The sequence below is a fragment of the Myotis daubentonii genome, chromosome 4, assembly GCF_963259705.1.
Source record: "Myotis daubentonii chromosome 4, mMyoDau2.1, whole genome shotgun sequence".
Lineage (NCBI taxonomy): Eukaryota > Metazoa > Chordata > Mammalia > Chiroptera > Vespertilionidae > Myotis > Myotis daubentonii.
This window is the reverse complement of record NC_081843.1, coordinates 12,867,723-12,895,331: the sequence shown is the minus strand read 5'-3', so window position 1 is coordinate 12,895,331 and position 27,609 is coordinate 12,867,723. Positions and strand designations below refer to the sequence as shown.

At 59.2% G+C, this 27,609-nt stretch overlaps 1 protein-coding gene across 1 annotated transcript; it reads left to right on the top strand.

The window, feature by feature from the left end:
- Window positions 1-25,334: 25,334 nt before the first annotated feature.
- GNG13 (G protein subunit gamma 13) lies at window positions 25,335-27,513 on the top strand. Its single transcript, XM_059692582.1, has 3 exons — window positions 25,335-25,430; window positions 27,012-27,143; window positions 27,324-27,513. The coding sequence occupies exons 2-3, from the start codon at window positions 27,046-27,048 to the stop codon at window positions 27,427-27,429; spliced, it is 204 nt and encodes a 67-aa protein (XP_059548565.1). The 5' UTR covers window positions 25,335-25,430; window positions 27,012-27,045; the 3' UTR covers window positions 27,430-27,513.
- The last annotated feature ends 96 nt before the right edge of the window (window positions 27,514-27,609 follow it).

The following is a 27,609-nucleotide window of genomic DNA, read 5'->3' as shown; positions in this document are numbered from 1 at the left end:
CCACGCGGCCGCTGGGCGTTAAGTGGGGCTCACGTGCTTTTCCGATCTCATCTGTGGTGGGATCCTGCCGAGATGCAGTTTCCTGAAACCCTTATGGGGAGACCATCGCTTTCCAGGTCGAACCCTCGGATCCGACAGCAAATGTAAAGAACAAGATCCGGGATCAGCAAGGAAGGCCTCCTGGTGACGCCGGGAAGACAGACGGACGGACGGACTTGTCTGCCTGCAGCATTCAGAAGGAGCCCACTCGTCACTGTGCTGAGACTTCAGGGTGCTGAGGAAGGGGGAAGTCTTACCCCACGGAGCGCAGGAGAAAGGAGGGTAAGCTGGCTGCCCTGACATACTGCACAGGGGGCGAGAATGGCAGAATCAGTCTCCTTCGCTGCGAGTTTGGTTTTTTTTTTCCTTGTTTGTTTTTTGAGGAGGTTGGGCTGTTGCTGTTTTTTTCATATATTTTTGTTGATTTCAGAGAAAGGAAGGGAAAGGGAGAAAGAGAAACATCAATGATGAGAATCATCCACCAGCTGCCTCCTACACGCCCCCTGTGGGGGATGGAGCCCGCCACTGGGCCATGTGCCCTGACGAGGACTCGAACCATGACCTCCTGGTTCGTCGTGGGTCATGCTCGACCACTGAGCCACAGGGCCCGGGCCGCTGGGAGTTTTTATGGCCAGCCACTGTGGCAGGTGGTTTTGTGGCAAACACTGTCTGACCTATTGCTTCAACAAGCCAGAAGACAAGTAATTGCATGTGGGTTAATTAAATACATCAACTAACAAAATAAATAATTGTTAAAGGGGCTCAGGTGACCGCGGAGAGGAGCGTTTGGACCCATTTCCTTCTGTTTTATCGGCATAAACGGGCAGCCGCGTTAGACAGCAAGCCCAGCCCTAGAGGCTCACTGAGGGGAACGGGAACTCAAACAATAGATGAAAAAGTACGAACTTCACACGCAAAAGTCAGGAGCCTCGATGTGCGCACAGTAAGGAGTGTGAGGACGGGACGGAGAGAAACCACCACCAACCACGGAAACCAGGGAGATCAAGCACTCGGGAATGAAGCCGACAGGAAGTGTGCAAAAGTCAAAAACGGGACCAACGTGGAAATCTGAAGAGGCGCGCAGGGCAGAGGCCACGCGCACTGAGTCGATGCTGGCGTCGGGCGCGCCCTCCACCGCGGCCGCAGGAGGGCGTCCGTGTCTGGGAAACACTCCGGACATGTTCAGGGTGAGGAGCACCCTCCCGCGCCCTCACCCCGAAGGGGCAAAGCCAACATGCCAGCGTGCTGGCCGCGGGGCGCTCGGGGAGAAGGGATGCGGGTCCCCGGTGAACTAGTTTTGCAGCTTTTCTCCAAATGTGAGATTATTTCAAAATGGAAGATGAGAGGATAGATTCGTGGTGCCTGTGTCCTGTGAGCTGGCACTTTCCTCCCCGGGACTGGGAGCGGGGCTCCTCCAGACACCGTGTGCTTCCAGCCTCGGCCACTCGGTCCTTCTAAAGGCCGGCCCACGGCTCTGTTTCCTACCTCCATGCCGTGGCCTGGCAGGACGCACCCACAGTGAGAGCCGGGCAGGTCCCAGTGCGCTGACGTCGAGTCCCCGCGAGTGGCTGGGCGAAGAAGACCGACGAAGGTGCAGGGAGAGGCGGACGTGTGTGCCAGGGCCGCAGAGCATCCCGGGCGCCCGGGAGGCGTGAGGTGGCCGTCTCGGGTGGAGCTGGAAGCACTGAGGTGGGAAAACTCGTGTTTCGGTGCCTCTCTCTAAAAGTTGATTTTAAAAACGTAAATGGCTTTTGAAACTGTCAAATACACGATGATAAACAGCTGGGACCCTGTTGTGGATTGAACTGTGTCCCCAGAAAGACATGTGGGAGTCCTGACACCCAGTGTCTCCAAGTGTGACCTGACGTGGAAGGGGGTCCATTCACTGCGGGTTAATTAGTCAAAATGAGGTCATCTTGGAGCGGGCGGGGGGGGGGGGCTGACTCCAATGGCCGGCGTCCCCATAAGAAGAGGAGACACAGAAGAGCAGCCAGTGACCACGGAGGCAGGAATGGGGGTGATGGGGCCACTCTCCCCGGAACGCAGGGCTGCTGGGAGGAGCAGGCAGCCCGCCCGCAGGTCTGAGTGGGGCCCTGGCACCTCGGTTTGGGCCTCCTGGGCTCCGGGCAGCGAGGGGACGGATGGCTCTGTGTTGGAGCGGCCCCCGGAGAGTCACACTGACCCATAAACAAGCACAGGCGCCCGAGTGCCAGGCGGGCACAGGGACTGGGTGCAGTCAGTGGGACCGGCCGCCCTCCTCGTCCCCTCACCGGAGGTGGAGCCTGCCAACCCCAGCAGCGCGGAACCACCTCTGCGTCTGGTGCCAACGTGGATTCTTCCCAGTGCTCATCGGGACGCCCTGGGGGCTCCAGAAAAGAGCGTGAACGATAGGAGGCAGCAAGGCCTGTGCCTGAAAGGAAAGGGAGGTGAAGAGCCTGGAAGGGAGACCGGAAGGGAGACGGGAGGCTCAGAGGCTGCGGCTGCCAGAGGGCCTGCCGGGCAGTGCCGCGCCCACGTGCCCAGCGCGACTGCAGACCACGCACACGGGGCAAACCCGAGCGTTTGCTGGCCAGTGAGCTCAGCAACGAGGGCGGCGGGAGCCGGCACCGCAGGCAGCAGCACCTCCACCGGCTCCCTAGGGTCCCATGGAGGGTGTCACGTGGCCTCTGACGTGCGTGTACACATGTGTGCGTGTGTGTACGTATGTGCGGGGGGGGGGGGGAATAGGCAGGGCTCTGCCCGGGCGGCAGACGCAGAGCAACGCCCATGGCAAAGGGCACCACCTGCTTCTGTGAACACAGCATCGGGCGCACCAATGCGCACGCCCACAGGCACACCCACCCCAACTTCCAGGGCTCGCCAGGCAGCGCGTCATGCCTTCCATAGACGACCTTATTCCAGTAAGAGAGGCACTGTGTCACCCCGATTCCTAAAGGAGGAGATGAGGCACGGGGTGTGACTGCACAGCAGCTGGTGGTGGCACCACGGTCCCCATTGGGAGCCACACCTTCGTCCTCCTGGGTCCCTTCTGCTTCTGATTCACTCTGAGCAGAGTCCGGGCGGGCAGAGCAGCTCTGCCCCTTTCTGAGGGCGCAATCCTGAAGCCGCCGGAGGGACAAACAAGACAGGTGTGCTCACTGGTGACGGAGGCGTTGTGGGGGGCGGGGCCAGGGGCCGGGGCCAGGGCATGGAGGACTGAGAACACACGTGTCCGAGCCACACGGGAACAGGATTCTCACTGTTGAGACCACAAGTCACAGACATGGAGGCAGAGGGCCTAGTGGCAGTGACACCCCACGTTTCATTCACTAAAAGCACCAGGCTCCCCGGAGAACTGGGGGGTTCCGGGCTGGGCGGAGACCGCAGCTTTGGGTCCTGGAAGGCCCCCAAGAACCAGGGGCTCCCACCAGACAAGGCTGGACAGGCAGAGCATGAAAATAAACTAGGAAATGAGGTGAATGGAAGGCAACCGTGATGAGGAGCGGGACATTTGCCAAGTTTCAAGGTTGCCAAGGGGAAGAGTGGACACACGCCGATGGAGTGACCAACGTGAGCACCGAGGGCGCCAACCCCACGCACACCGTGCGCTCCCGACAGGACATGCCAGGCGGCGACCCGCTCAGGTGCACCAAGATGAACTGCCCATCCTGGCGCAACATCATACAGACCATATGGGGTGCCCCCGGGGCAAGGGCCTGCGCCCTCCGAAAGCTGGCTGTCGGCAAGTCTACGCCTGTGGGAGCTGGTCTGGAGGGAGGGGCTCACACACTGGCCTGTTCCCCGGAGCCCACCACGCACCCATCGAGGCCTGCTTGTCCCCTCGTGGTGGGCATGGGGTGCTGACCTGCCTGGCGCCTCCTTCCCCAGAGGACCTGCCGCACAGACTAACTTCCATGTTGACTAGTTTCTCCCAAGAACTTGTGACCCTCCTCCTGGCATAGAGACTCCTCTCAGTGAACTCAGGTGTCCTGGCCCAGACGAAGGGCCCCCATGCCCTTCGTGCTCACGGCAAGAGCGTGGCTCTCAGAGGCCGGGCGCACAGCACCGGTGGTCGGGGGCAGGGCGAGTTCAGGGCTGGTCTGCGGTCAGGCCCTGACCCTCTCCCGGAGGAAGAGCAGGTTCTGGGGGGACTGTCCTCCCTCTCTCCCCGGCCACCCGACTTGCCCACAGCGGGCGCTTCTCACCGTGTTTTCTGGGAAGCGGTTCCTCTGTACCCTCGAGGATTCCAATGGCATCGAACAGGACCCCTGGGACCCCCTCACCCTCGCTGCGGCCAGAGCGGGGCAAGGACTTCCCAGCCCGCGGTGCCAACCGAAAGACTGCGCCCCTAACGGTTAGGGCCTAACCCCTGACCACCGCACAGCCTGGCTGCCCGTGGGGACGTGGGGACGTGGGGACGTGGGGACGGCCCTGCCGGCCAGGCTGGCTTCCGGGAGCAGGTGCTGGGCTCCTCCCGGGACCGGCCCCACCCCAGGCTCCTCCTGCTGCCTGGCCCGCAGCTGCCTGGTGAGATACCAGCTCGCTTCTCTCCGTGGTCTGTATTTTCTCTGGAGCTGACCCACGGGCTTTTCTGCATTCTCTTTGAGATAAACATCAAAACCCAATCTTGAAAGGCCATCTCCAAAAACCGCAGAATGGCTGGAATTAAACAAAAAAAAAGCTGCGGCTTTCCTCGCGGGCACTTCCTGCTCCTCTGAAACGCCGGCGTCAGCACGGCCGGAGCCCAGGGCCGGGCCGGGGCCTCCGCTCCCGACGGGTCAGGCCCGCAGGCCGCGGGGGGAGCCCCGGCCCGGCCACAGGCAGCAAAACCGAATCCTCCTGCCCCTGGAGGCGCTTCCTAACGAGGTCCCCACACGTCCCCTCGGCCGAGAGGAACGCACCCCACAGCGGACACTCGGGGGCCAGTTACCAAGGCCAGGCTCGTCCTCCCTTGCCTTCGCCTCCTCCCCACTCACAGCCTCACTGAGTCAGGAGAGAAGGCAGGGCGTGAGTTTACTCCCCGCCCTTCTGATACCAAACCGGCCACCAACCACCTCCCTGACTAGACACCAACTGGGTGTCCCGCTACTAAACTCAATTCTGGCAGAGACTGCCCGCACACAGGCCCACGGCTGAGGGCTCGGCCCCACCGGCTCATTCCCACTCAGGCCCAGTCACAGTGCACGTGGTCACCTGCACTGCGGACTGAGCAGCTGCAAATCAGGGCCCCGTGACCCCTCCCCGGGCTCCACGTGGGCTCAGGGAAACACTGGTGCTTACTGGTCTGTTACACAGGATGCCACTCGGGGACAGCAATAGAGGAGGTGCCCGGGAAGGCGGAAGGGTGCGGGCTCCCGTGCCCTCTCCGGGAGCACCCCACTCAGCACCCCCAGCTCGCCAGCCCACGTCTCCGCCCCCCTCCTTCAGGGTTTCATGGAGGTTCCCTGCACGGCTGGTGAAGCCATGGGTCATGGGTGGTCAGCTCAGGCTCCAGCCCCTCTTGGGTCGCGGGGGTCAGAGGTGGGGCTGTAAGGTCCAACCCTCCACTCATGCCTGGGTCCTTCTGGGCCCCGGCCCGGCCTGGAGCCTAGGAGCCCCTTGCCCCCCACTCATTGGCGCACAAGAGCCTCCCGTCCCCAGCGAGCCCGGGGCTTGAGGAGTGGGCGCCAGAACCGGGACAAAGACCGAAAACATATTGTATCTACAGGCCCCTTCCCACGAACATCACGCTGCGTCTGTGAGAGCCGGGGTCCGTGAACATTGTGTATCTACAGCGGGGAGCGTGCACCCCAACAGAGACGTGCGCAAATGCTCCGCCTGCGGTCCTTCCCGCAGACGCTCCGCCTGGAACTGCAGCCTGAGCCCCGCCACCTCCCGGCGCCCGGACCACGTGGTGCGGCCTCTCCATCGCCCAAGGGTGGGCACCCTTGTTTCACAGAAGGGGCTCCTCGCAGAGTCAAACACAGACTCGCCACGTGGCCCAGCACGTCTGCTCCTGGGACCCGGGTGACACGCAGTCGTGTCCACCGCAACTGGGGTCAAGGCATAGCAGCCGGGGTCACGGCACAGCAGCCGGGGTCACGGCACAGCAGCCGGGGTCACGGCACAGCAGCCGGGCGCCCCCCGCACAGTGCGGGAGTCAGTCCCCACTGTGAGGAGAGGGGACCCCACACAGGCAGCACCGGGCTGACCCCTGAGGTGCTCGGGAAAACGAGGAGACACAGAGGATCAGCCCTGCAGGCTCCCTTCTGTGAGGTCCCTCGCGCAGTCAGATCCGCAGGGTCAGGGAGCAGATTGGAGGTCCCAGGGGCTGGGGGGGTGGGGCTGCTAACGAACTTGGGGTTTCATGTGGGGGGTGAAATGTTCTGGAACTAGACATAGGGGCTGGTTGCACAACGTTGTGAGTGTAACATACAGGTGATGTGTTACAGGATTGTACGCCTGAAACCTAAATACTTTTACGAATGTCACCCTGATAAACTCCATAGAAATGCAAAAATAAATAAACAAACCAAAAAAGCACACTGTGAATGTACTAAACGCTGCTGAGAGAGACCGGGCCCGCCCAGCCCGGACGGACGGAGCCTCCCAGCAGACAGACAGGCTCCCCGGCCCGCGGCCCGCGCCCCCATCAGTGACCCCGCGGACCCCAGCCTCCTCCCACGCTGTGCCCTGCGCAGCCCGTTTACCTCTCTCCTTTTTTTAAAAGAAATTTTATTTTATTATTTTTGTTGTTGTTCATCCTCAGCCGAGGGTGTTTGTCCATTGATTTTTAGAGAGCGTGGAAGCGGGTCGGGGGGGGGGAGACAGAGAGAGAAACATCCATGTGAGAGAGACACATGGATCGGCTGCCTCCTGCACATGCCCAACCGGGGCTGGGGATCCAGCCTGCAACCAAGGTCCATGCCCTTGACCGGACTCGAACCCAGGACCCTTCAGTCCCCAGGCTGACGCTCTATCCACTGAGCCAACTGGCTAGGGCTCTTCTACTTTCCTTACACTCCCCTCCCCCCACTGCACACCCCAACTGGCACCAGGTAAGGCTGGGCCTGGCCCCACCCCCGGGATGTGGAGTGCCAGCCCCTTCAGGTGAAAGATAAGGTCGCAGGCGCCAGGAACATCCCAGCCCTTTCCCTGCTCTCAGCCGGGGGCCGGGAAAGTGAATTCTGGATCCGTCTTATCCTAACGGTCCTGGCATTTAATCTGCCTTTTAAAGGCCTCCTGTGGGCACAGGCCTCGCTCTGCACTTGAGCCAGGTTTTGGCTTCTGTCCCCTGAGCCCCAGGCATGTCACTCGTGGGGCATTAACGCATCTGGCTTTCCAGGCCGTGGGTGGGGCTCGGTGTGTTAGGGTCTCGAGGCGAAAGGCAAGGTTTCCTTGAGGGACTGGAGGGGGTTGCGGGAGAGGAGCCGGAGCCGGCCTTGCAGAGAAACGGAGAGAAACGAAGCGAGTGCCCCACGCCCCGCCCCCGCCCCGGGCGCAGACCTCAAAGAGCGAAGGCCGGTGTCAGTCAACACCTTATGCCCCACGTTCACCGCAGCGTGACCGGCAAAAGGCGCAGGCCACCCAGTGCCCATCGGCGGGCGGCCAGTGAACAGACGTGTTCGTCCGCACGCTGCAGTGTCACTGCCATAAAAAGGAATGGGTGACATCTTTTTAAAAAGCAAACTTCCATTTAAGACAGGAAGAGGCCCTAAATCGATGTTTCTCCAAAGGGGACATTCCGTTACGCATGAAAAGATGCTCCCCTCACTCATCACAGGGAAATGCACATCGAGACCACAGTGAGGGGAGCGGCCTCCCCTGCCCAACTCGCACCCTAACCAGCGGCTTCAGGGGCCGCTCCCTGCCTCACTCTCAGGGGTTTCCCCGGAGCCGAAGGTGCGCAGCCTCAGCGGGGCCCTGAGCACCGGCCTCGGCCCCTCCTCTCTCAGGAGAGCTGGAGCTGGAGTGAGACGGACATTCCTATGGAGCCCAGGACCTTCTGGGGCGCCAGGTGACCCTCTCTCGGCGCCATAGCTGCAATTCCTCGTATGAAAAAAAGACCAGATGCGGTATCACCTCACACCTGTCAGGATGGCCACCATCAGTGAGTCAGCAAACACGTGCTGGCGGGCTGTGGGGGAAGGAGCCCCGGGCACTGTGGGTGGGACTGTAAATTGGTGCAGCCACCGTGGAAAACGGTATGGCGGTCCCTCAACATATTGAAAATAGAACCAACTTACGATCCAGCCATTCCACTTCTGGGTATTTACTCAAAGAAAATAAAAACACAGATTCGATAGATGCACCCTTATGTTCATTACAGCATCGCTAATAATAGCCAGGACAGGGAGGCAGCCCAGGTGTCCAGCGATAGATGAATGGACAAAGACAACATCACACACACACACACAATGGAATATGACTCAGCCATAAAAAAGAATGAAATCTTACCATTTGTGGCGACATAGATGGACCTAGAGGGTATTGTATTAAGTGAAATAAGTCAGACTGAGAAAGACAAACACCATATGGTTTCACTTATCTGTGGAATCTAAAAAAACAAAATGGAAACAGACACACAGATACAGTGAACAAGCTGCTGTTTGCCAAGGGGAGGGGAGGGGATGGGAATGAAAAGAGGCGTGAAGCATGAAACACGCTACAACACAGATGCCCCCTGAACACGTGATGCTGAGCCACATAGCACGTGACTGACTCGTCCAGAACACGTGATGCTGAGCCATATAGCATGTGACTGAACAGGCAAATCCACCGACAGGGGGTGCACAGTGCTGGCTGGGGCGGGGGTTGGTGCTAATGGGTACGCAGTGTCTGGGGATGAGGGAAATATTCTGGAATTAGATGGTGGTGGCGGGTGCATCACATTCTAAATGTGCTAAATGCCACTGGATCGTTGAATTTAAAATGGTTAATTTTATGGTGTGTGCATTTCATCTCAATTTTTTTTTAAAAGAAAAGAACCTGGTAAAATCCATTTGTTTTGAATCATGAAAAAGTGGCAGCAGAGGGAGGTGGGGGTGGCGCGGGGCTGGTGTGTCTCCCGTGCCCCCTGCGGTCCCCGTGCCGGGAAGGAGGCCCCGTGGGGGAAGGTGCCCCTCGCCCCACACAGGTTCCCCCTCTGCGGGCAGGCTCTCAGGACACGCCTGACTCAGACCATCCCGACAGAGACAGGCCCTTCTGCCCTGAGAGGCTGCAAGTCTCCCTCCCTGCCCCTCCCGGCGCTGAGGCCTCCCTGCCCAGGCGTCCGCGGGAAGCCGGCCTGTCCTGACTGTGACGGGGCGGGCGCGCCAGGGTCCGGGGAAGGCACTCGGAGAGGAATGAAGGGCTCGGGGGCAGGAGGCCTGCACCTGTGTGCGCTCGGGTGTGGGTGTCTGTGCATGTGCTCACTCATGGTGTGCATGTCTGTGTGTTCACATTCGTGTGCACGTGTTTACGTGTGACTGTGTGCATGTGTGCTCCCAGAAGGTGGGCTGGTCCAAAGGAAATACATCGCGGGCCACAGTTCTCCTTTAAGTTTTCCAGTAGCCACACACTCAACGAGTAAAAGGAAACAGGTGAAATAATCCTAATAATGCATTTCATTTCAGCCGACGTGCCCAAAGCGTGACCGTCCGCCCTGTGAGGAAGAGAAAATGTATTAACTCGCTATTGTTTGGGGGCTCAGTCTTCTCGTCGGGTGTGTGATTTGCACTCAGGGTGCCTCCGTCCGCACCAGCTGCGTCTCTGGGGCTCGGTGGCCGGGAGCCGCCAGTGGTGCCGTGGGGGCAGCGTGGCTCCGGGAGGCAGCCTGCCACCGCTCACTGCTGTGTGCCCAGTTCCTCCTGGCGTGCCTGGCACAGGGGAGAGTGAATCAGCAAGTCGACCGGCAGCCCAACTAGTCAGCCCGCGGCCAGCACTGGCCCCGAAGGTGACGGCACCGTGAACGACACATAACTGTGCAAACGGCCGCCATGGCTCTGGGCAGGCGTCCTCGTGAGCCACATCCTCTGAGCCCGTGTGGCAACCCCTGAGGCGGCAGGGAAGACGGGGCGACCTGGGAGTCCAATACGCCCTTAAGGGCACCCGGCTGCCGGGCGATGATCGAAATGCCTCCCTGTGGGGGCGCCGAGGCGGGCCCCAGGCAGGAGCCGCAGACGCACGCCCCGCGGGGAGGCTGTGGCGCTGATGGGCAGGACTCCATGACGCGCAGGCCATCCAGGGCCCCGGGGAGCAGTGGCTCTGGAGGAACTGCTGCCTCCTCCTCCCGGGAAGGCGGGCTGCGTGGCCACCAAGAGGACCTCACTGACGTCAGGGACACACCGCAAGCCAGTAAGATGCCAGCTGCCGCCCGTGCTGGTGTCATCGCCCCGGGAGTCCTGCGCAGCCCTGACACTGGACGGGCCGAGCAGGCTCCTCCTCGCAGGCCTTAGGGCACCATTGAAACCCCAGTGACGTGCAGCTGATCACGCCTGGGGACGAAGCCACGCCGCTGGCCGTGCTGAGCAGCGCCCCTCTCCTTGGGTGGATCATGACCATGGCGGCGTCACAGCCGGAAGAGCCTGGCATCTCAGGGGAATCCCCGCTTCCTGGAAGCGTCCGCCATGTTACCAGCGAGTCTGCCGACTGGTGACCCAGCTGTGCCATCGGTGCCCCATTCTATCGTCAGTGGGTACACAGGTCCTGGCCTTGTCTGTGGAGACGGATCACACCCTCCACGGGCGGCCGCGGTCAGGCCTTCCTGGCGGATCCGTCTGCATCTGTGCAGCTGCTCGCGCTGCCGCCACGGCCCCGGCCAAGGCTGAAGCAAAGGAAGAGTCGGAGGAGTCGGACAAGGATAAGGGACTTGGCCTCTGACGAATCCCAGAAAGCAACCCGTTCAGCCAGCTTTACTTGTGAAACAAGGAAATAAAAGGATTTCTCTTTAAAGTAAAAAAAAAAAAGAAGAAAGAAAGGAATGGCCGTCATGGTCTCACCCTGAGCCCCGGGGGCAGCCAGGCCGACCACACATCACTTGCCAAGTTGCTCGGTCCAGGCCTCTGCCCCTGGGGCTTCCCTGATGTCTCCTGCGCCCAAAAACGTCTGCGGTATTTGGGCAGCAGCACCAGGAAACCAACGACACTGCCCATTAACTTGCCTCCCGCTGCCAAGCCACACCCTGTGGGACATTAACGTTCAGGGAGCGGGTGTCTGCAGCCGTGGCCAAGCCGTGCCGCAGGAAGAAGACGGCGCAGAGAGAACCGACAGGGTCTCCATCCCTGGGAAAGTCAGCTCGTTTGTGACCAGGTCGTCTGGCCACGACGCGCCCGACCACACATTCCTCTCGACTCCAGGGGACCATGGACTCAGATCTGCCTGCAGAGGCGTCTGCTGCCGTCCGGACACAGCACAGAGACCGCCCTGCAGCCGCCGTCCGGACACAGCACAGAGACCGCCCTGCAGCCGCCGTCCGCACACAGCACAGAGACCGCCCTGCAGCCGCTGTCCGCACACAGCACACAGACCGCCCTGCAGCCGCCGTCCGCACACAGCACAGAGACCGCCCTGCAGCCGGATGTCCGCACACAGCACACAGACCGCCCTGCAGCCGCCGTCCGCACACAGCACAGAGACCGCCCTGCAGCCGCTGTCCGCACACAGCACACAGACCGCCCTGCAGCCGCCGTCCGCACACAGCACAGAGACCGCCCTGCAGCCGGATGTCCGCACACAGCACACAGACCACCCTGCAGCCGCCGTCCGCACACAGCACAGAGACCGCCCTGCAGCCGGATGTCCGCACACAGCACACAGACCGCCCTGCAGCCGCCGTCCGCACACAGCACACAGACCGCCCTGCAGCCGCCGTCCGCACACAGCACAGAGACCGCCCTGCAGCCGCTGTCCGCACACAGCACAGAGACTGCCCTGCAGCCGCCGTCCGCACACAGCACACAGACCGCCCTGCAGCCGCCGTCCGCACACAGCACAGAGACTGCCCTGCAGCCGCCGTCCGCACACAGCACAGAGACCGCCCTGCAGCCGCCAGCTCCTCCTGCCTGTGGATGCTGAGCTTTAAACGCGATTCATCTAAGCTGCTGCGACATACGGGGGCGAGGCTGTCTGAAATTTGCCTACGGTTTCTGCTGCATTCCACATGGAAGTTAATTTAAAGACACGGCGGCTCTGGCACCCACTGCAGCCAGCGATGCCCTAGCGGTCTCCCCCGAGGGACCTGAGCCTGTTTTCACGCAGCGACATCTTTCCTCTCTTGCCGTGATGCAGTAAGGAGTAACAACTGCCTGCGCAGCAAAGGAAACCATCAGCAACACAGCTAGAGAGCCCGCTGCCTGGAAGACCATATTTGCCAATGTTATCTCCATAAGGGTTTAATCTCCAACATTCACACGGAACTCATACAACTTAGCAAAAGGAAGATAAACAACCCAATCAAACATGGGCAACGGACCTCAAAAGAGGACATACAGAAGGCTAAGAGACGTATGAAAACATGCTCAAAGTCACTAATGCACATCAAAATGATAATGAGGTACCACCTCACACCTGTCAGAATGGCTATCATCAACAAATTGACAAATGACAAGTGCTGGCGCGGATGTGGAGAAAAAGGAACCCTCGTGCACTGCTGGTGGGAACGCAGACTGGTGCAGCCACTGTGGAGAACAGTATGGAGTTTCCTCCAAAAGTTAAAAATGGAACTCCCATTTAACCCAGTGATCCCACTTCTAGGACTATATCCCTAGAAATCAGAAATACCAATCAGAAAGGATATATGCACCCCTGTGTTCATAGCAGCACAATTTACAATAGCTAAGATTTGGAAACAGCCTAAGTGCCCATCAGTAGATGAATGGATTAGAAAACTGTGGTACATCTACACGATGGAATACTACGCTGCTGTAAAAAAGAAGGAACTCTTACCATTTGCAACGGCATGGATGGACCTGGAGAGCATCATGCTAAGCGAAATAAACCAGTGGGAGAAAGATAAATATCACATGATCTCACTCATTTGTGGAATATAACAAACAACATAAACCGCTGAACAAAAATAGATCCAGAGACAGAGAAGCATCGAAAAGACCATCCAACCTCAGAGGGAAGGCCAGGGCGGGGGGGGGGGGGGGGTGCGGTAAGACATCAACCAGAGGACTTGTGTGCCTACATAAGAGCATAACCAATGGACACAGACAGTAGGGCATGTGCTGGGGGGCAGGGTTGGCCAGGAGAGGTCAATGGGGGGAGGGGGGAAGAGACATATGTAATACTTTAAACAATAAAGCATTTAAATTAAAAAATCATAATAAATAAAAATTAAAAACAGGACTTTATTGTTTGAAAAAAAAAAGAAGAAAAAGAAGCAATGACAACTGTTTTAAAATTCAGCATCCACACACAGTGGCAGGAGACAGCTGCCTATCAAAACCAGGCTTTGCTAAAATGTGGCTGGTTGGAGACAAACTTAATTCTTATCTAGATGCAAGGAACAGCCCGTTAACTCTGCGAAGAAGAGTGAGAACTTGGGAGACACCGGAAGAGACAGATTCATGTCTTTTGTTCTACCAGCTTTACAGCCCAAACCCTAACAAGCTCTGGGGAGAACAGAAAACCACACACCCAGAGCAGAGCCCGGCCCAAAGCCGTCCTGACTTGAAAGTGGGAGCGCAGTCACACGTGCAATCAGAGCAGAGGCTCAGGAGGCAGGAGCACATCACGGCCTTCAGCGCATGAACAGCGCCGGTGCCTGTGCCGGGAGCGGACCACGTGAGGCTGCGGAGCAGGCGGAGCGGGCGGGGTGGGCGGCGGGGCTGAGAGGCATCTAATGTTATCTGGCTCCTTTCCAACAAGAAAATCGAATCCATCATTTTCTCCGGGTGAAAGCTCTTAATGAAAATGTAGAGCGTGTGACTGAAATGTAGGCTTCCCCGGGGACTCTGCCGGGAAGATGTCTGCAGCCTCGCTGAGCTCACTCCAGCCGAACCCGCCAAGAGCAGGGCTGCGTGTGCCGCCGTGAGGTCGCAGGATGGCTCTTGTCGTCGCAAGAAACATCCCTGAAAAACAGGCCCAGATGCACTCACAGTTACGTCTCCCGGCATCCTCCTGGCCTGGGGAGGAGGGGGTCTCCTCCAAAACCCCACTTTACAACTCTCAGTCCGAGGAGCCAGGTGGGAAGGGGGGACAGAGAGAGGCAAATCCTTGGCTTGGCCCCTCAAAGCCATACACTGTCACCGCGACACCACCGTCAGCATCCTCACTCGAAGGTGGGGAAGGAGGCTTGCTCCTCTCTGATGTGTGAATACGTCTATCGAACCACCACTTCTACCTAGTTCCAAACATTCCCACCCATTAGCCCGTTAGCAGGCCCTCCATTCCCCTCCCCCAGCCTCTGGGAACCACTGGCATACTTGCATCTCCATGGCGTGGCCTGTTCTGGACATTTCATATAAGTGGACTCAGACAAATATTGGCCCTTTGTGTCTGGATTATTTCACTTAATGTTTTCAAGGTCCGTCCACATCGTAGCATGTCAGTGCTTCTTCTTTCCCCGCTGAATAATATTCCACATCCCGCTCATCCATCCCTCCATCTAGAGACACTCGGGCTGTGTCTGCCTTTAGCAGCTGCCAACAATGCTGAAATGAACAGGGGCACCCAAGTACCTGTTCAAGCCCCTGTTTTCAGGGTGCACACCTACAGGCGGGATTGCTGGATCATATGGTACCCCCTGTTTAGCTTCTGTAGGAACTGCCAGTCTGTGTTCCACCGAGCGGCTGTTTCGCATTCCCACACGGGGTTCACTTCTCCGTGTCCTCACCAGCACTTGTGATGTTGCATGTTGTGTTACAATCACCACAGTGGGTGTGAAGTGGTATCTGGTGATGGTCTTGATTTGCATTTGCTGAGTGTCTTTTTTTAAAAATATATTTTTATTGATTTCAGAGAGGACGGGAGAGGGAGAGAGATAGAAACATCAATGATGAGAGAGAATCACTGATCAGCTGCCTCCTGCACACCCCACACCAGAAACCGAGCCCACAACCTGGGCATGTGCCCTTGACCGGAATCGAACCTGGGACCCCTCAGTCCGCAGGCTGACGCTCTATCCACTGAGCCAAACCAGCCAGGGCAGCTGCTGAGTGTCTTTTCAGGTGCTTGTTGGCCAGCTGTCTATCTTCTCCAGGGAAGTGTCTGTTCAAGTCCTTGGTGAAGTTTGGGGTGCTGGTCTTTGCATTGTTTCCACTCGTCTTCCTTGAGCCCCTGAAAAGCACAGGCTCCGGCGGCCCCTCCAGGGTCCGGATGTGGGGGGACCTCAGGGTTCAGTGGGAGGCTCACAGGGCCCACACACAGCCCACCCCTGGAGGACGGCCGGCTGCCTGAGGGCACCAACCTTTGGTGGGTGTTTGAAAACCGATGGGAGGGGCGACCTTAGCCTTTTCACGTTCTCTCGGGCGCCCCCTTGTTAAGATCATTTGATCAAAGGACATTATTGTCCAGGACGTTTTATTTTCTGAGAAAAGGGCCCCAGTCATCACAGAGCGTAAGGAAGGACCCGGCGGCCAGGTCGAGACCCCGAGCCGGTAAAACAGCGCCAGCCAGTGCTTCCCACCCGTCACAACGCAAGCCCACCGCAACCTTAATCCCTGGGGAGGGTTTAAGAACCAACATGCACCCTCATGCGGAGGGAGGAAGGTCACGGCCTACGCCAGGCAATGGAGCGACACCAGACGCCACCAGTACACAAAACAGAGGCCAATGGCAAAAGCAAAAGACGCCTTCGCCCGTTTCAAGGTCGAGACACCACGTCTGTTCCCCGCATGGCGGGCTCACTGTTGCTTTAATTTTCTGCCCGGGGTTAAACAGGCCATTTTGGACTCATGACCACAAAAGCAGGGCCCACGTAATGCTCAACAGATGCCCTCTCAGCAGGCGAGATGTTAAAGAGCCGCGTCAAACACTTTGCATTTTATTTTTTAAAATATATTTTTATTGATTTCAGAGAGGAAGGAAGGAGAGACAGAAACAACATTGATGAGAGAGAATCATTAATCGGCCGCCTCCTGCACGCCCCCTACTGGGGATTGAGCCCGCAACCTGGGCATGTGCCCTTGACTGGAATCAAACCTGGGACCTTTCAGTCCACAGGCCGACGCTCTATCCACTGAGCCAAACCGGCTGGGGCAAACACTTTTGCATTTTAAATCTAAAGTGTCTCTCCCTGAAAAGCCAGCCTGATTTCCAAGGAGCTACCCAAGATTCAGAAACCTTGTTTTTCTGTATCTACATGGAAATACGGGTTCCTCACCATAGCGACCTAAAAACCAAGTTTCTAATGATAGAGCCCTGTCAGCACACCTCCATCCGTACAGAGTGCAGCCTGCGGCCAGCAGGAGGCGCAAGAGGCGGCCTGTGTGCAGGGCAGCCCGGGGCTCCGACCTGCAGCTCCCTGAGGCCTGGCCTCTCCCGGGGCCCGGCAATGAAGCCCAGGTTCATGCTTCTCTCTGAGAACCAAGGAGCTGACAAGTGTGGATGCCGTGAGGCACACAGCACCCCCCTTCATTTCCTGCGTGGGACATTTGAACCCAACTAATACCAAAAACAAGAAAAAACTAATAAAAAAAAAAACCTTTTGTCCTCTATCTGGAGCGACGGAAGACCATGATGAGTCGCCTGCCCCAGGGACGGGTCCTGTCCCCCCTCCAGAGGCGCCCTCCCGCCTTCACTGGGGCCTTTCTCACTCACCGTCACATGACAATGCTTCTTTCCTGATGAAAAGCACCATTTCCTCTCCCGGGGACGCCCCCTGGAGGGAGAGCCTGGTTCCATCACGTCTCCTCAGGCCCTGTTAGTTCCAGGTTCCGTCAGGTTCTGTCCGGTTCCATCAGAGAACAGAACAATTGCATCAGCTGAAGAAATTTCCAAATTTCACCCTTCCCGCAGCCCTTGTGTATTTGGGACCCAGATTGCCCCTCCCACCCCAAATCCTCGCACGAGAAACACCTGCCCCTCCTCCCGCCCTCCGCAGCTCCCTAACCCTCAAGCACCTGGGGCCAGACCGCCGGCAGGAGGCAGGCAGCACCGCCACTCATTCTGGTGAGTTTTACGAACACGATGTCACACATTGGGGAGCAGGGACAGATGGAAGGTGTGGAGGACCTCCAGCCCCACTCCCTCCACCCCCATCCCATCACCCACCTCCATTTCTAGCAGGTCGGGAGCCTTCGTGGTGAAAGAGGGCTATCGGGGAAGAAAAACCTTTTCCTGTACCCTCTTAGGTTCAGTGACGGGGCCTGTGGATTAAGCAGACAAGCAACAAATTAACAGAAGAAAAAAGTTTATTCATAGGCACATGGTAGCCAACAAAAGTAGCTGGCTGAGTAAATGGTTTCAATTAGATGCTTATATACATTATCAGGGGGAGGGGAAGGGAGAAGAGGGTTCTTATGGGAAAAACAAATGCTTTTCTTTAGGAAAGACAAGTAGGTTTTAGGAGAACAACAGAGGCCTAAGAAAGTTGTGATAATGTTCGCCTGCACCGGTGTGAGGGGCCTTCCCACCTCCTTCAGGGCCACGCGGCTTCCCCAGAGGAGGGATCTGCGATGGGTTTGTTTCCGGCCCTCCCCTGGGCGGGGCCTCGCTGAGAAGGAACTTGCACCAGCCTACCTCCCAGAAGTTCTGCTTTCCGTCAGACAGCGAAGCTCCAAAAAGGTTTCTTTCTGCATCTGTTGATTCTCAATTGCCTGCAGCTCTAAATAACCCTCACGCCAAAGTGGTATATTTGGGGGCGTCAGATCCTGATGACACGTTCACCCCGCTACCCGGCGCTGTCACCAACTCCTCCTGGCCACCAGGAGTCGCTGTTGGGTGGACGCCCTCCGCTCTTCCTCCAAGACCAGACCCTCAGCGACAGTCACAGGAGCACCCCCTGATTGAAGCTGTTCGGCCTCCTGGAGCCCCAGCCCACGACGGCACTCAACTTCCCGCCGCCGCTGCCGCGAGCTGCCTTCCCTCCCCAGCTCCCCAGCTCTCCTTGCTTCACTCTTTTTCTAATCTTCACCTGAGGATGTGTTTTATTGATTCTTAGAGAAAGGAAGAGAGAGAGAGAGAGAGAGAGAGAGAGAGAGAGAGAGAGAGAGAGAGATCATGGATCGGTTGCCTCCCATATACACCCCAACCGGGGCTCGAACCCACAACCTTTTGGTGCACTGGACAGCGCTCCAACCAACTGAGCCACCCGGCCAGGGCTTGGTTCGCTCAGTGAAACCCTGGTTGCGTTTAGGGCACCTGACAAATTATCGTGACATTAACAAGAGTCACTATTTCTGTCCTGACACACCCAGTTCTTCCACTTGGAATAAGGTCAATAAATCCCCCCACCCCCACCCCGCCCCCCGCTTCCGAAAAATGCAGGCCCTTCCCTGGAACACCGGACCGTTTGTGAGCCCCACTCCAGGCACAGGAGGCGCACGGGCGTGGTGAGCTGGGGCATCCTGCCTCCTGCCTCTTGCTCGCGCCCCACCCCCACCCCCACCCCGTGTCTTACAGGGGAGCTCAGAGCCCCGGGCAGAGCTGGCGGGCAGTGAAATGGAGGCCCGAGTCTTGTACAGAAAAGCTCCCGCCCCCACGGGGAGGAAGAAGGGGGGCGGTGAAATGGGAAGATCTGGCTATGCGTCCATAGATGAAGCAATCCACAAGACCCCCGCTCAACATTTGGTTTGCTTTTCTGAAGACAAACCACCAAAGTTCGATTCCTGGGGAGCAGGGCCCTGTTTCTGCTTTCAGTGTTAGGAAACCTCCGCTGGGGAGGCCATGGGGCACGGGGCACAGGAAGGCGGAGTCTGGAGCAGGCTGTGACTTGACAGAAATGAAGGGTCAAGACACGCTCTCACCAAACGCAGCGAGAACGCTGTGCTCACAGCCCGCCAGGCCCGCGAAGGCGCCGGGCTGTAAGTCCTGCAGACGGGCTGTACAGCCATCCGTCAGCCCCTGTCTGAGGGACAACAGGAAACAGGCTCGTTAGGAACATCTATTAAAAGCCAGGAACCTCCACCGTCACTCGGCTGAAGATATGTCGGCGGCAGTGGAACCAAACGCACTTTTTCTGGGAATGAAACAGCTTTTCACAAACCAGCTGCAGCAGCAGCGAGACGTCAGGCCCAGGTGGCCACGGGGTTCCAGGCTGCTCCCCGCCAAGTGCTAAGCAGGCAAAGAGGCTGGCCGGGAAGTGGGTTCCAAAGGGGTCAGGTCTCCCAGCACCTCCCCTACCTCCAGGGCCAACTCAAGCCACTCAGCCCAGAGTGTCACTGGTCCCTGCACTACACCCCCTCCCTCCCCCCTCCGGCTCCTGCCGAGCCGGCCCGCAGGAGCCAGTCACCCTGCGCAGCAGTGCCTGTGAGCAGAGCCGCCCTGCGCTGGTTCTGCACCAGCAGAATCAGGGTCCTCACCCTCACCTGGGTCCTGAGAGGTCGAGCAGGTGAAAGCCGCACCTCGAGGCCCTGAGAAACGCCCACAGCAAGCGTGAAGCCCCTAGAAAAGCCAAAGGATTCTGGGGAGACGGGGGCCTGAACGCACATTCGCATGAGCTCAGCCGAAGAGCAAGCCCAGTGGGAGATGGCGGCTGGCGGGGTGCCCACTGGATCCCGGGGGGCTGATGGGCTGAGCCCTGGCCGCAGGGCCTGGACAGTCCTTGCCGAAGCAGAGCCTCTGCTCCCCGTGAGATGAGGCCCCAGGCTGGCAGGGGCTACAGAGCTCCCCTCCAGGTGCTCCCTGCCACGTGCTCCCACCAGCGGCTTCTAGCCAGGTTCGCTCCCGAGGCTCTGCCACCAGGGCTCCCACCAGGGGCTGAGGACGTCGGGCCCATTTCCCTCAGCCTTACTTTGTCGTTGCTGCTTCTGTGTCCCCACCTGCTCCCCCAGCCGGGCTGCTGGCCCTGCACTGGCTCCTCCGCTCTCTCCTTCTCCTCTCCAGGACAGAAAGGACCACTGCCCCTCCCCAGCCCGGCCCCCTCTCAGGGGAGGGAAGCAGGACCTACAGAAAGGTCATGGTCCAAGAAGCAGTCACCATCCCCCCAACTGACCTGGAGAAAACCACTTGACAAACCCAACTAAGGGGCAGCCTGCAGACACCCTGGCCAGCACACCCCAGAACAGGCAGGCCGAGGGACATGGCCCCAGCCCGGAGGAGACGGGAGGGCCAAACATCCTGTGGGTCCTGGGACAGAGAGGACACTGGGTAAAAACTAAAGAGATCTGGATCAAGTGCCAGCTGTAGTTAATAGCACCTCAGTGCCAGGTCATTCATTGTGACAAATGTACCGCCGCCTGCACACGGTCAGCAGGGCAGGGAATTAGGGGAAACTGTCCTCGCTGTTCAGTTTTCCTGCAAACCTAAAACTTCTCTAAAAAATAAGTCTACTGATCATTTTTAAAAAGCAGTAAGATTCCCCATACTCATACCAGCGAGGTCTCCAGTGTTTGCTGGGAATCCCGAACAACCTGGGCTCGGCAGACTGACCGGCAGCTTCGGAATGTAACCTTGATTACAAACCCCGTTTCCGCCAGCTCTTTCCTCCCACAAAATTCTAGGAAATACTTTACATCTGACCCTCCATGTCTTCAGCAAAGGGCATCCCATCGGTGTGGACAGAACCACAAAAAAGGGCTTGAGACGGCCCCGCTGGGTCTCCAGTTGGGTCTGGGAGAGGGAGGTCTGGGGGCCGCAATGGTCTTCAGAGGCTGCTCTCCCCTCCTTCTGAAAGCGTCCCTGCTCCCAGGCAACAGTCAGCACCAGGCAGCGTAGTGACAGACTGAAGGCAGAACAGAGCACGGAAGGCAGCCCTTCCTGTAAGAGGCCTACACATGGCAAATGATGCCTCTACATGGGCTAAGGGAAAAGATGGCTGTTTGTGTTAAAATGTGATGTTCACGTGGAGTGGACTTCTGATTCTGGCTTTAAGTGAAAAGTGGAAATGTAACAGGTTTCTCCATTTTCATTCCTAGCACAGTAAGTGCCCTTGATGTCACCGCATCACAGAAGCTTGAAATGTGTAGGAGAGTTAAGGGCCCGGAATTTCACCTTCGATGGCTGCAGCCCTTCCAACCCGGAGCCGTGCCGTGTGGGCCTGCGGCGCCACCTAGAGGCCGGAGCAGGCCTGGGGCACCAGTTGACAGCAGACAGCATCCATCACACCACCTCCCGGCTTCTGTTTTCCCCAAAGTAAATGAGTGCCCATAGAAAGTTCTCAAGAAGTGCCTTTGGGAGTACAGGTGAACCCAAATGCCGTCCTGACAGGGCTGCTGGGACCCTCCTCCAAGATCCGCCCCGCACCCCTAGGCTCGAGGCCTTGCTCAGGGTCCTCCAGACATTGGGGAGAGCATTTTCCACCCTGCGCTGCTGTTGGCGCTTCTGCCCCTTACACAGGGACCCCCAGAAGATGGGACGTGCACATCCCTGCCTCGCACAGGGCTGGGCCCGGGGATCAAGGAGGGAGGGAAGGCACGCCGACAGGTGGGGACAGCAGCCCAGCCTCCACCCACTGGCTGCAGTAGCACCTCCGTCATGAGAGGCTCTGAGAGATGCATGCTGACATTGCCCAGGGTCCCTGTGGGCCAGATCACCAGCGACGCCGTGGCAGACGGTGGTGGGGCAGGATGGGACGTGGGTCGGGGAGACCAGGCTACAGGGTGCAAATGCCACAGCTCCCTTTCTTGTGCCTGACGAGGCCATTCTGTCTCCAAGCCGCCCCTCCCCGCCTGCCCCCACACCCGCCCCCACACCCGCCTCCACGGACCCTCAGGGACATCGCCTGGATCCTTGGATGGTGTCATGTTGGAAGACAAGCTTTGCCTTCTGCCACCCACCTGTCCAGCCTGGAATTGTGCACGGGGGGCCTGATGTCTCTGAGGCAGACCTCCCAAACATTGTGAGCAATAATTATGTAGCTCGCTTAGGTTTCTAGAACACTCCTTTAGGAGAACAGAGTGCTCATGGCTTTGCCGCTGGAGAGGCAGCATGGGGGGAGATTTGGGGTGAGGGGATCCGAGTGAGGAGATCTGGGTGAGGAGGCCTGAGACCTGGGGTGGAGGAACCTGGAGTGAGGGATTCTGAGTGAGGAGACCTGGTCTGAGGAGACCTGGGGTGGGGACACCTGGGTGAGGAGACCTGTGGTGGGAACCTGGGGTGGGGACACCTGAGCGGGAGAGCTGGGTGTGGCCTTGCCCAGCTCAGTCACCTTTCTCCAACGCAGCCCTGTTTTATGTGGAGTCACAGCCCAACTTGCCCACCAAGGCCACTAGTGGGAGTGTCTGGCCCCCTCAAAGGTCATTTGCCAAAATTTGCAGCGTGGGCGGAGCCACACAGACCCTTTGCCTCCCACTTCTCCAGCGTTGGCCCCTCTTTTTTCTAAATATCCTCTAGCTGGAGCGGGCTGGGCCTGTTGTAGTTCGGCCTGTGAGCTGGTTTTCACATCTGTAGAGGGTGGTGTTGACAGTAACTGGAGAAAGAAGATACCCACTAAACAGGGCTCCCATGGCCGGCTGGGCTCACACTGTTTAAATGGAGCCTAGCAGCCATTTCTACACAGGAGCCTCTCGTGCAAACATGCAAACGGCAGGGCAGGGAGAAGCCCGCCCTGAACCGCCTGCCTGCCCTGCAGTTCTCCATCTGAGCCAGCCCTTATGAAGGAGTTCCTGGAATCCCACCTCAACCAATAGGATGGAGGCCTTCCCCATCCATCAGCGCTGTATAGCTGTATTTCCCCACCCCGCCCCCACCCCACCCAATCAGCTTCTTCACCTACCAGAGTGGCTCCATTCGGCCAATCAGGACAGTGCCTTTTGGACACTGGTCAGCTTCATTCCCTCCTCTGTCAGACAGACCCACCCCTGGGAGATTTAAGTGGGGGAGGGTGCAGAGGGGGGGATGATGTTCAGATTCCTGTAAACCTAGTGTCTGCCTCTGAGACCAAGCTCTGCACCCAGGAAGGCAGCAGACAGGGTCCAGGCAGGCGGAGGGAGCCCCACACTAAACCCAGGCCCAGGCTGGGGTGGGGGTGCAAGTCCATGGTCCCCACAGAGACCCCTGACCCCTGGCAGAGAACAGGAGTCCTGCACTTGTGGGTCTAAGAGCTTAAACTGTTTTTGCAAATCATTTTCAAACTTTCAAAGATAATGTAGAAACTGTCTATAGGTTTTCATGAGCTGTTTAACCAGGTGGAGTGGCGCTCTTGCTGACGGCTCCTCACCTCTGCCCACCTCTGCCCGGCTGCCTGCCCTCAGTGGGGAGCCATGCGGAGGAGTCTGTCTCTGGAGAAGCCAGTGGCACTGTCCCCCCACATGGAGCTGGAGCTGACAGCAGCCGGGGGTGGCACTGGGTAGCTCAGAGGTGACCTGGTGAGGGACAGGCCAAAGGTCGGAGCCACACTGGGAGCAGGCAGGGACAGCACCCATCCGTGGTCCTGTCTGTTTGGGCACTTTCTCCCCTTCGTCTCTGAGCCCTCCTCGGAGACCCTGCCTGGAAGGTGTCAGAGCGACCCACACACCGTTTTTTATTCTTCCGAACACTGACAGCATCACCGCCAGTCTCGCCGCCCCTGCCCCCTACGCCTGCACGTCCCCTGGGCGGCCTGGCCTGGATCACGGTCCCATGAGGGGCCCCTGCAGGCGCGGGGCTCGGGCAGCAGTTTCTGGGCCAGGGAGGAGCTCTGGGGGCTCGCACCAGCAGCCGGTTAGTGCAGCTAATTTCAGAAAGGTGTTGGTGCCCTGGGCCCACTCTGGGAGCCTGCGAGTCCGCGCTCAGCTGGAGGGCACGCTGCCACTGCCTCTCGAGTGTCCCCCTCCCGCCGTGACTCCGTGGGCCTCTGAGCGTCCTGGGCCTGCCGTCCCCCCAGGAGGACACTGGACAAGTTTGGGACCCAGGAAGGTGAGAAATAGGAGTCACAGGCTCCCCCACTCTCACCAAGGGGTGGCTTCACAGGCTCACACAGCAGACGCTCTTCAGCTTGGCCACCAAGCGCAGCTGTGGCCTTCATCCTACAGGCCTGGCTGAGGCAGCACCGTGACCGCTCTGAGCCCCGAGTGTCCCCACAGCCGCCCAGAGACTTTCCGCACAGCACTGGGGGAGCGCGGGACCTGTGCCCACGGGCTCCCGCCTACAGGCCGGCCACGGGTGCCGAGGACGCCCAGGTGAGCCAGTTTGGGCCTGAGCCCTGCGGGGCTTCTTAGTGGATTTCAGCTGTGACTACATTGAGCTTTGATTCCACCGCGGAGGACTTCAAACAGCACCTGCAGCTCCTGGAGCCGCCCCCGGCCCACACCCAGCCAGGCCACACCAGCGCTTCTCAGGAGATTCTTGGGGCCGTCGGGCCAGAGCCTGTCCTGGTGCCCGGTTCTACCCATGCCCTCTGAGGGGAAGGCATGACTGGGTAGTGGGGCTGGCCAGCCTGGGTCTCAGTCCCAACCTTGAGCCAGGCTTTGGGGGCCGATCAGGACCCCTGCCCTGAGCCTCCCACCAGTGTGAGCAGGGCCCCCGCCCCAGGCAGCCCAGTCAGGGCACCTGAGGGGCCTGGCAGGCACATGAGCACAGGCCCTGGGGGGTGAGGAGGTGGGGGAGGGGTGGGGATGGAGAGAGGCCAGCACTGAGGCCAGCCCTGTAGCCATCTGCCCTGAGAACACAGATGCCCTTGCTCTAAGCTCCCCACATCCCCAAATCCATAATAAAAATAATCCCTAATTTCCCTGATTTGCCCCAGTTCCAGAGTGCCGCCTGAGCTGTCATCATGTGCCTGCTGCAGGGGCCGAGGCAGCACTGACCCCTTTTACAGAATCACGACAGAAAGGACCAGGTGTCTAAAGGGGCAGGGGGCACCGCGTCCTGCCTTCCGGGGGGCGGGGGGGCGGCGCAGAGTGGCCAGCCACAGGGCATCTGGCCCAGGAGAGGCCACAGGAGCACCTGCTAAGGGCCTGGGAGCCTCGGGCTCTGGCCTCCTTAAAGACCTTGGTTAGGGAGCTGGGCCCTGCCACCTGGGGGCACATCCAGGATACGGCCTGGCGCCTGCATCTCCCAATGACCCCAGGGACACAACCTCCCTGAGAGCGCACTCCCAGGGCATTGTCAGAGAAGGGGGTGCAGTCTTGGCCCTGATGGCGTCTGCCCTGAAGATTGAAAGGCAGAACAGGACTGCATCACCCAGGGCCAGAGCTGACCTGGAAATGCATCTCCCACCCTGGAGGCTGGCCAGGCTGGGCCAAGTCCCCAGGGTCAGCCCAGCCCTGAGGAGGGCGGGTGGAGGGTAGGGGCGGTGCCAGAGCCCGGCCCCAGGTGGCAGGAGTGGGCGGGCACCTGCTGGGCTCTGCCTGTGTGCCAGGCTCACTCGCCCATCACTTAGTCTCCACAGTCACTTTGTCATCATCTCTCCCTCGCCATCACCGCCCAAGGTAAGTCTGATGAACTGGTCCCTGAGGCTGAGCAGGGAACTGAAGCCCAGGGTTCTGAGACTTGCCCAGGTCCCACTGGGCTGACCTGGACAGACCCAACCAGAGACGAGATGCCCCTGCCTGCCTGCCAGCGGAGGACAGCCGCCCTGAGTGTCCCAAGGGACCAGACCTGGTGGGGAGGACCCCTGTGCACAGGCGGGTGGGGCAGAGCAGCTTACAGGAAGGGGAGCCAGGTCCCCCCCCCCTGTGAGCAACACTCGCCGCCCCCCAGTGCCCACCAAGCACTGTGTTGGGGGCGGGGCGGGCTGTGGGGTGGGCAGAGTGCGTGGGACTGAGGCCGGGCTCAGCAGCGGCTTCACACAGGTAGGGCCAGACGGAGGAGGGGGCTGTGGACAGGGACACTGCAGTCCCCCGACAGGGATGCCCCCCATGTCTGTCCGCATGAGAGCCTGCTGTGGGGGTTGGGGTGCTGGAATTTGGGGTCTCTGGGAGAGGAGCCTGCAAACCCCCTCCGTGGCTGCCCCTCAGAGATCCCCTGCTCCCCAGGCTCTCATCCTCACTCCTGGTTGACCACCCCCACGACCCCCTCCCGGTCTGTGCACTCTCCCCAACCCCCACAAGGAACAGGACCCACCCCCTCCCTCACACACACACACACACCTCCATGGAGACAGCCTGAGGCCGCAGGGTCATACTTCTGTCAGCCTGCGGATCCCCTGCCCTCTGCCCACCCTCCGTCAAGAAAGCCAGACCCTTGGCTCCTAGCCTCAGCGATGAGGGTAGTGGCGGGGGGGAGTAGGGGCCCCTGGAGTGAGCTGGGTGGGGGGCTTACAGAGCAACTTGCCCTCATGTCCCCCCAACCACTGGATCTCCTGAGGCCTCAGCCTGCGACTTTGCCAGGTTGACTCAAACAGAAACTGGGCCGATGTTTGTTAAGTTCCAGGGGCAACACCGGGCAGCAGGAGGCTGCAGCTGTTCTGAGTCCTGACCTCCAAGATCCTCAGCACCCCAACCCCCAGAGATGCAAAATGCAGTCAAATCCTCCAGCCCCGGGATTAACGTGCCCGCAGGGGGGGCTCTGTCCATGCAAAGTAGGGGAAGGCACAGGCAGGGTCCTGCCCTTTGCATGGTCTGGGCTCCACCCCCGCCACCAGGAGTGGGAAGCGGGCCTCACAGGGGGTGGGGTTGGTGTGGGCTCTTGGGAACCTGTCTTTGCTGTGTGCCGGTCCTGCTATCTCCGTCTCCAACCCAGAGGCCCAGCCACGGTGAGGCTCTGATGGGGTGGGGAGGCAGAGCTAAGGGTGGAAAGTTTCCTCTGCAGCTAATTAGCCCCTGGGGCAGGGCAGTCTAATGGAACCTCATTAGTGGAGCCTCGGACCCAGGCCCTGCACCCCAGTACTGCCCGTGTGGGTCTGGGGAAGCCTGTGGGGCTGGTGGTGCAGCGCCGGGGACCTCCCCCGGCAGTGGGCTGTCAGTGTGCGAGGACAGGGCTCCCTCCTTTCCTGGGGGGTCTCCTCGGTGGGAGGGACCGCCTGGGGGCTGCTGCGGGCTGGAATCTCCACTGCCTCCTCTGTCCTCCAGCCCCAGGCTGGCCGCTTCCGAAGCCCCTGACCCCATGGAGGAGTGGGACGTGCCCCAGATGAAGAAGGAGGTTGAGAGCCTCAAGTACCAGCTGGCCTTCAAAAGGGAGATGTCATCCAAGAGCATCCCTGAGTGAGTCCCCGGGCCCCAGAGCCTCAGCCTCACCCCACCCAGAGCCAGCTGTTGATTTGCATCTCATTTCCCTATCCTGTGCTCATTTGCATAAGCTACGATCAGACCCTCATGTGTAACACTGGGCAGCACTTGAGGGGCAAGGCGCCCACCTGCTCACCCCAATCTCCCCACCCACAGGCTCCTCAAGTGGATCGAGGAGGGGATCCCCAAAGACCCCTTCCTGAACCCTGACCTCATGAAGAACAACCCGTGGGTGGAGAAGGGCAAGTGTGCCATCCTGTGAGACCCCGGCCCCAGGCGCATGCCTTTGTGAAGAGGACCACTCGGTAAAGGTGTGACTTTCATAGACTTCCCGGTGCTCCCAGAACGCCTTTCCCTCCCCCTCTTCTCTAAACTCTAAGGGCCCCATGAGGCTCGCAACCAGGGGAACAATGGGCAGGGGCCCTGAACCTGTCCCCAAGGC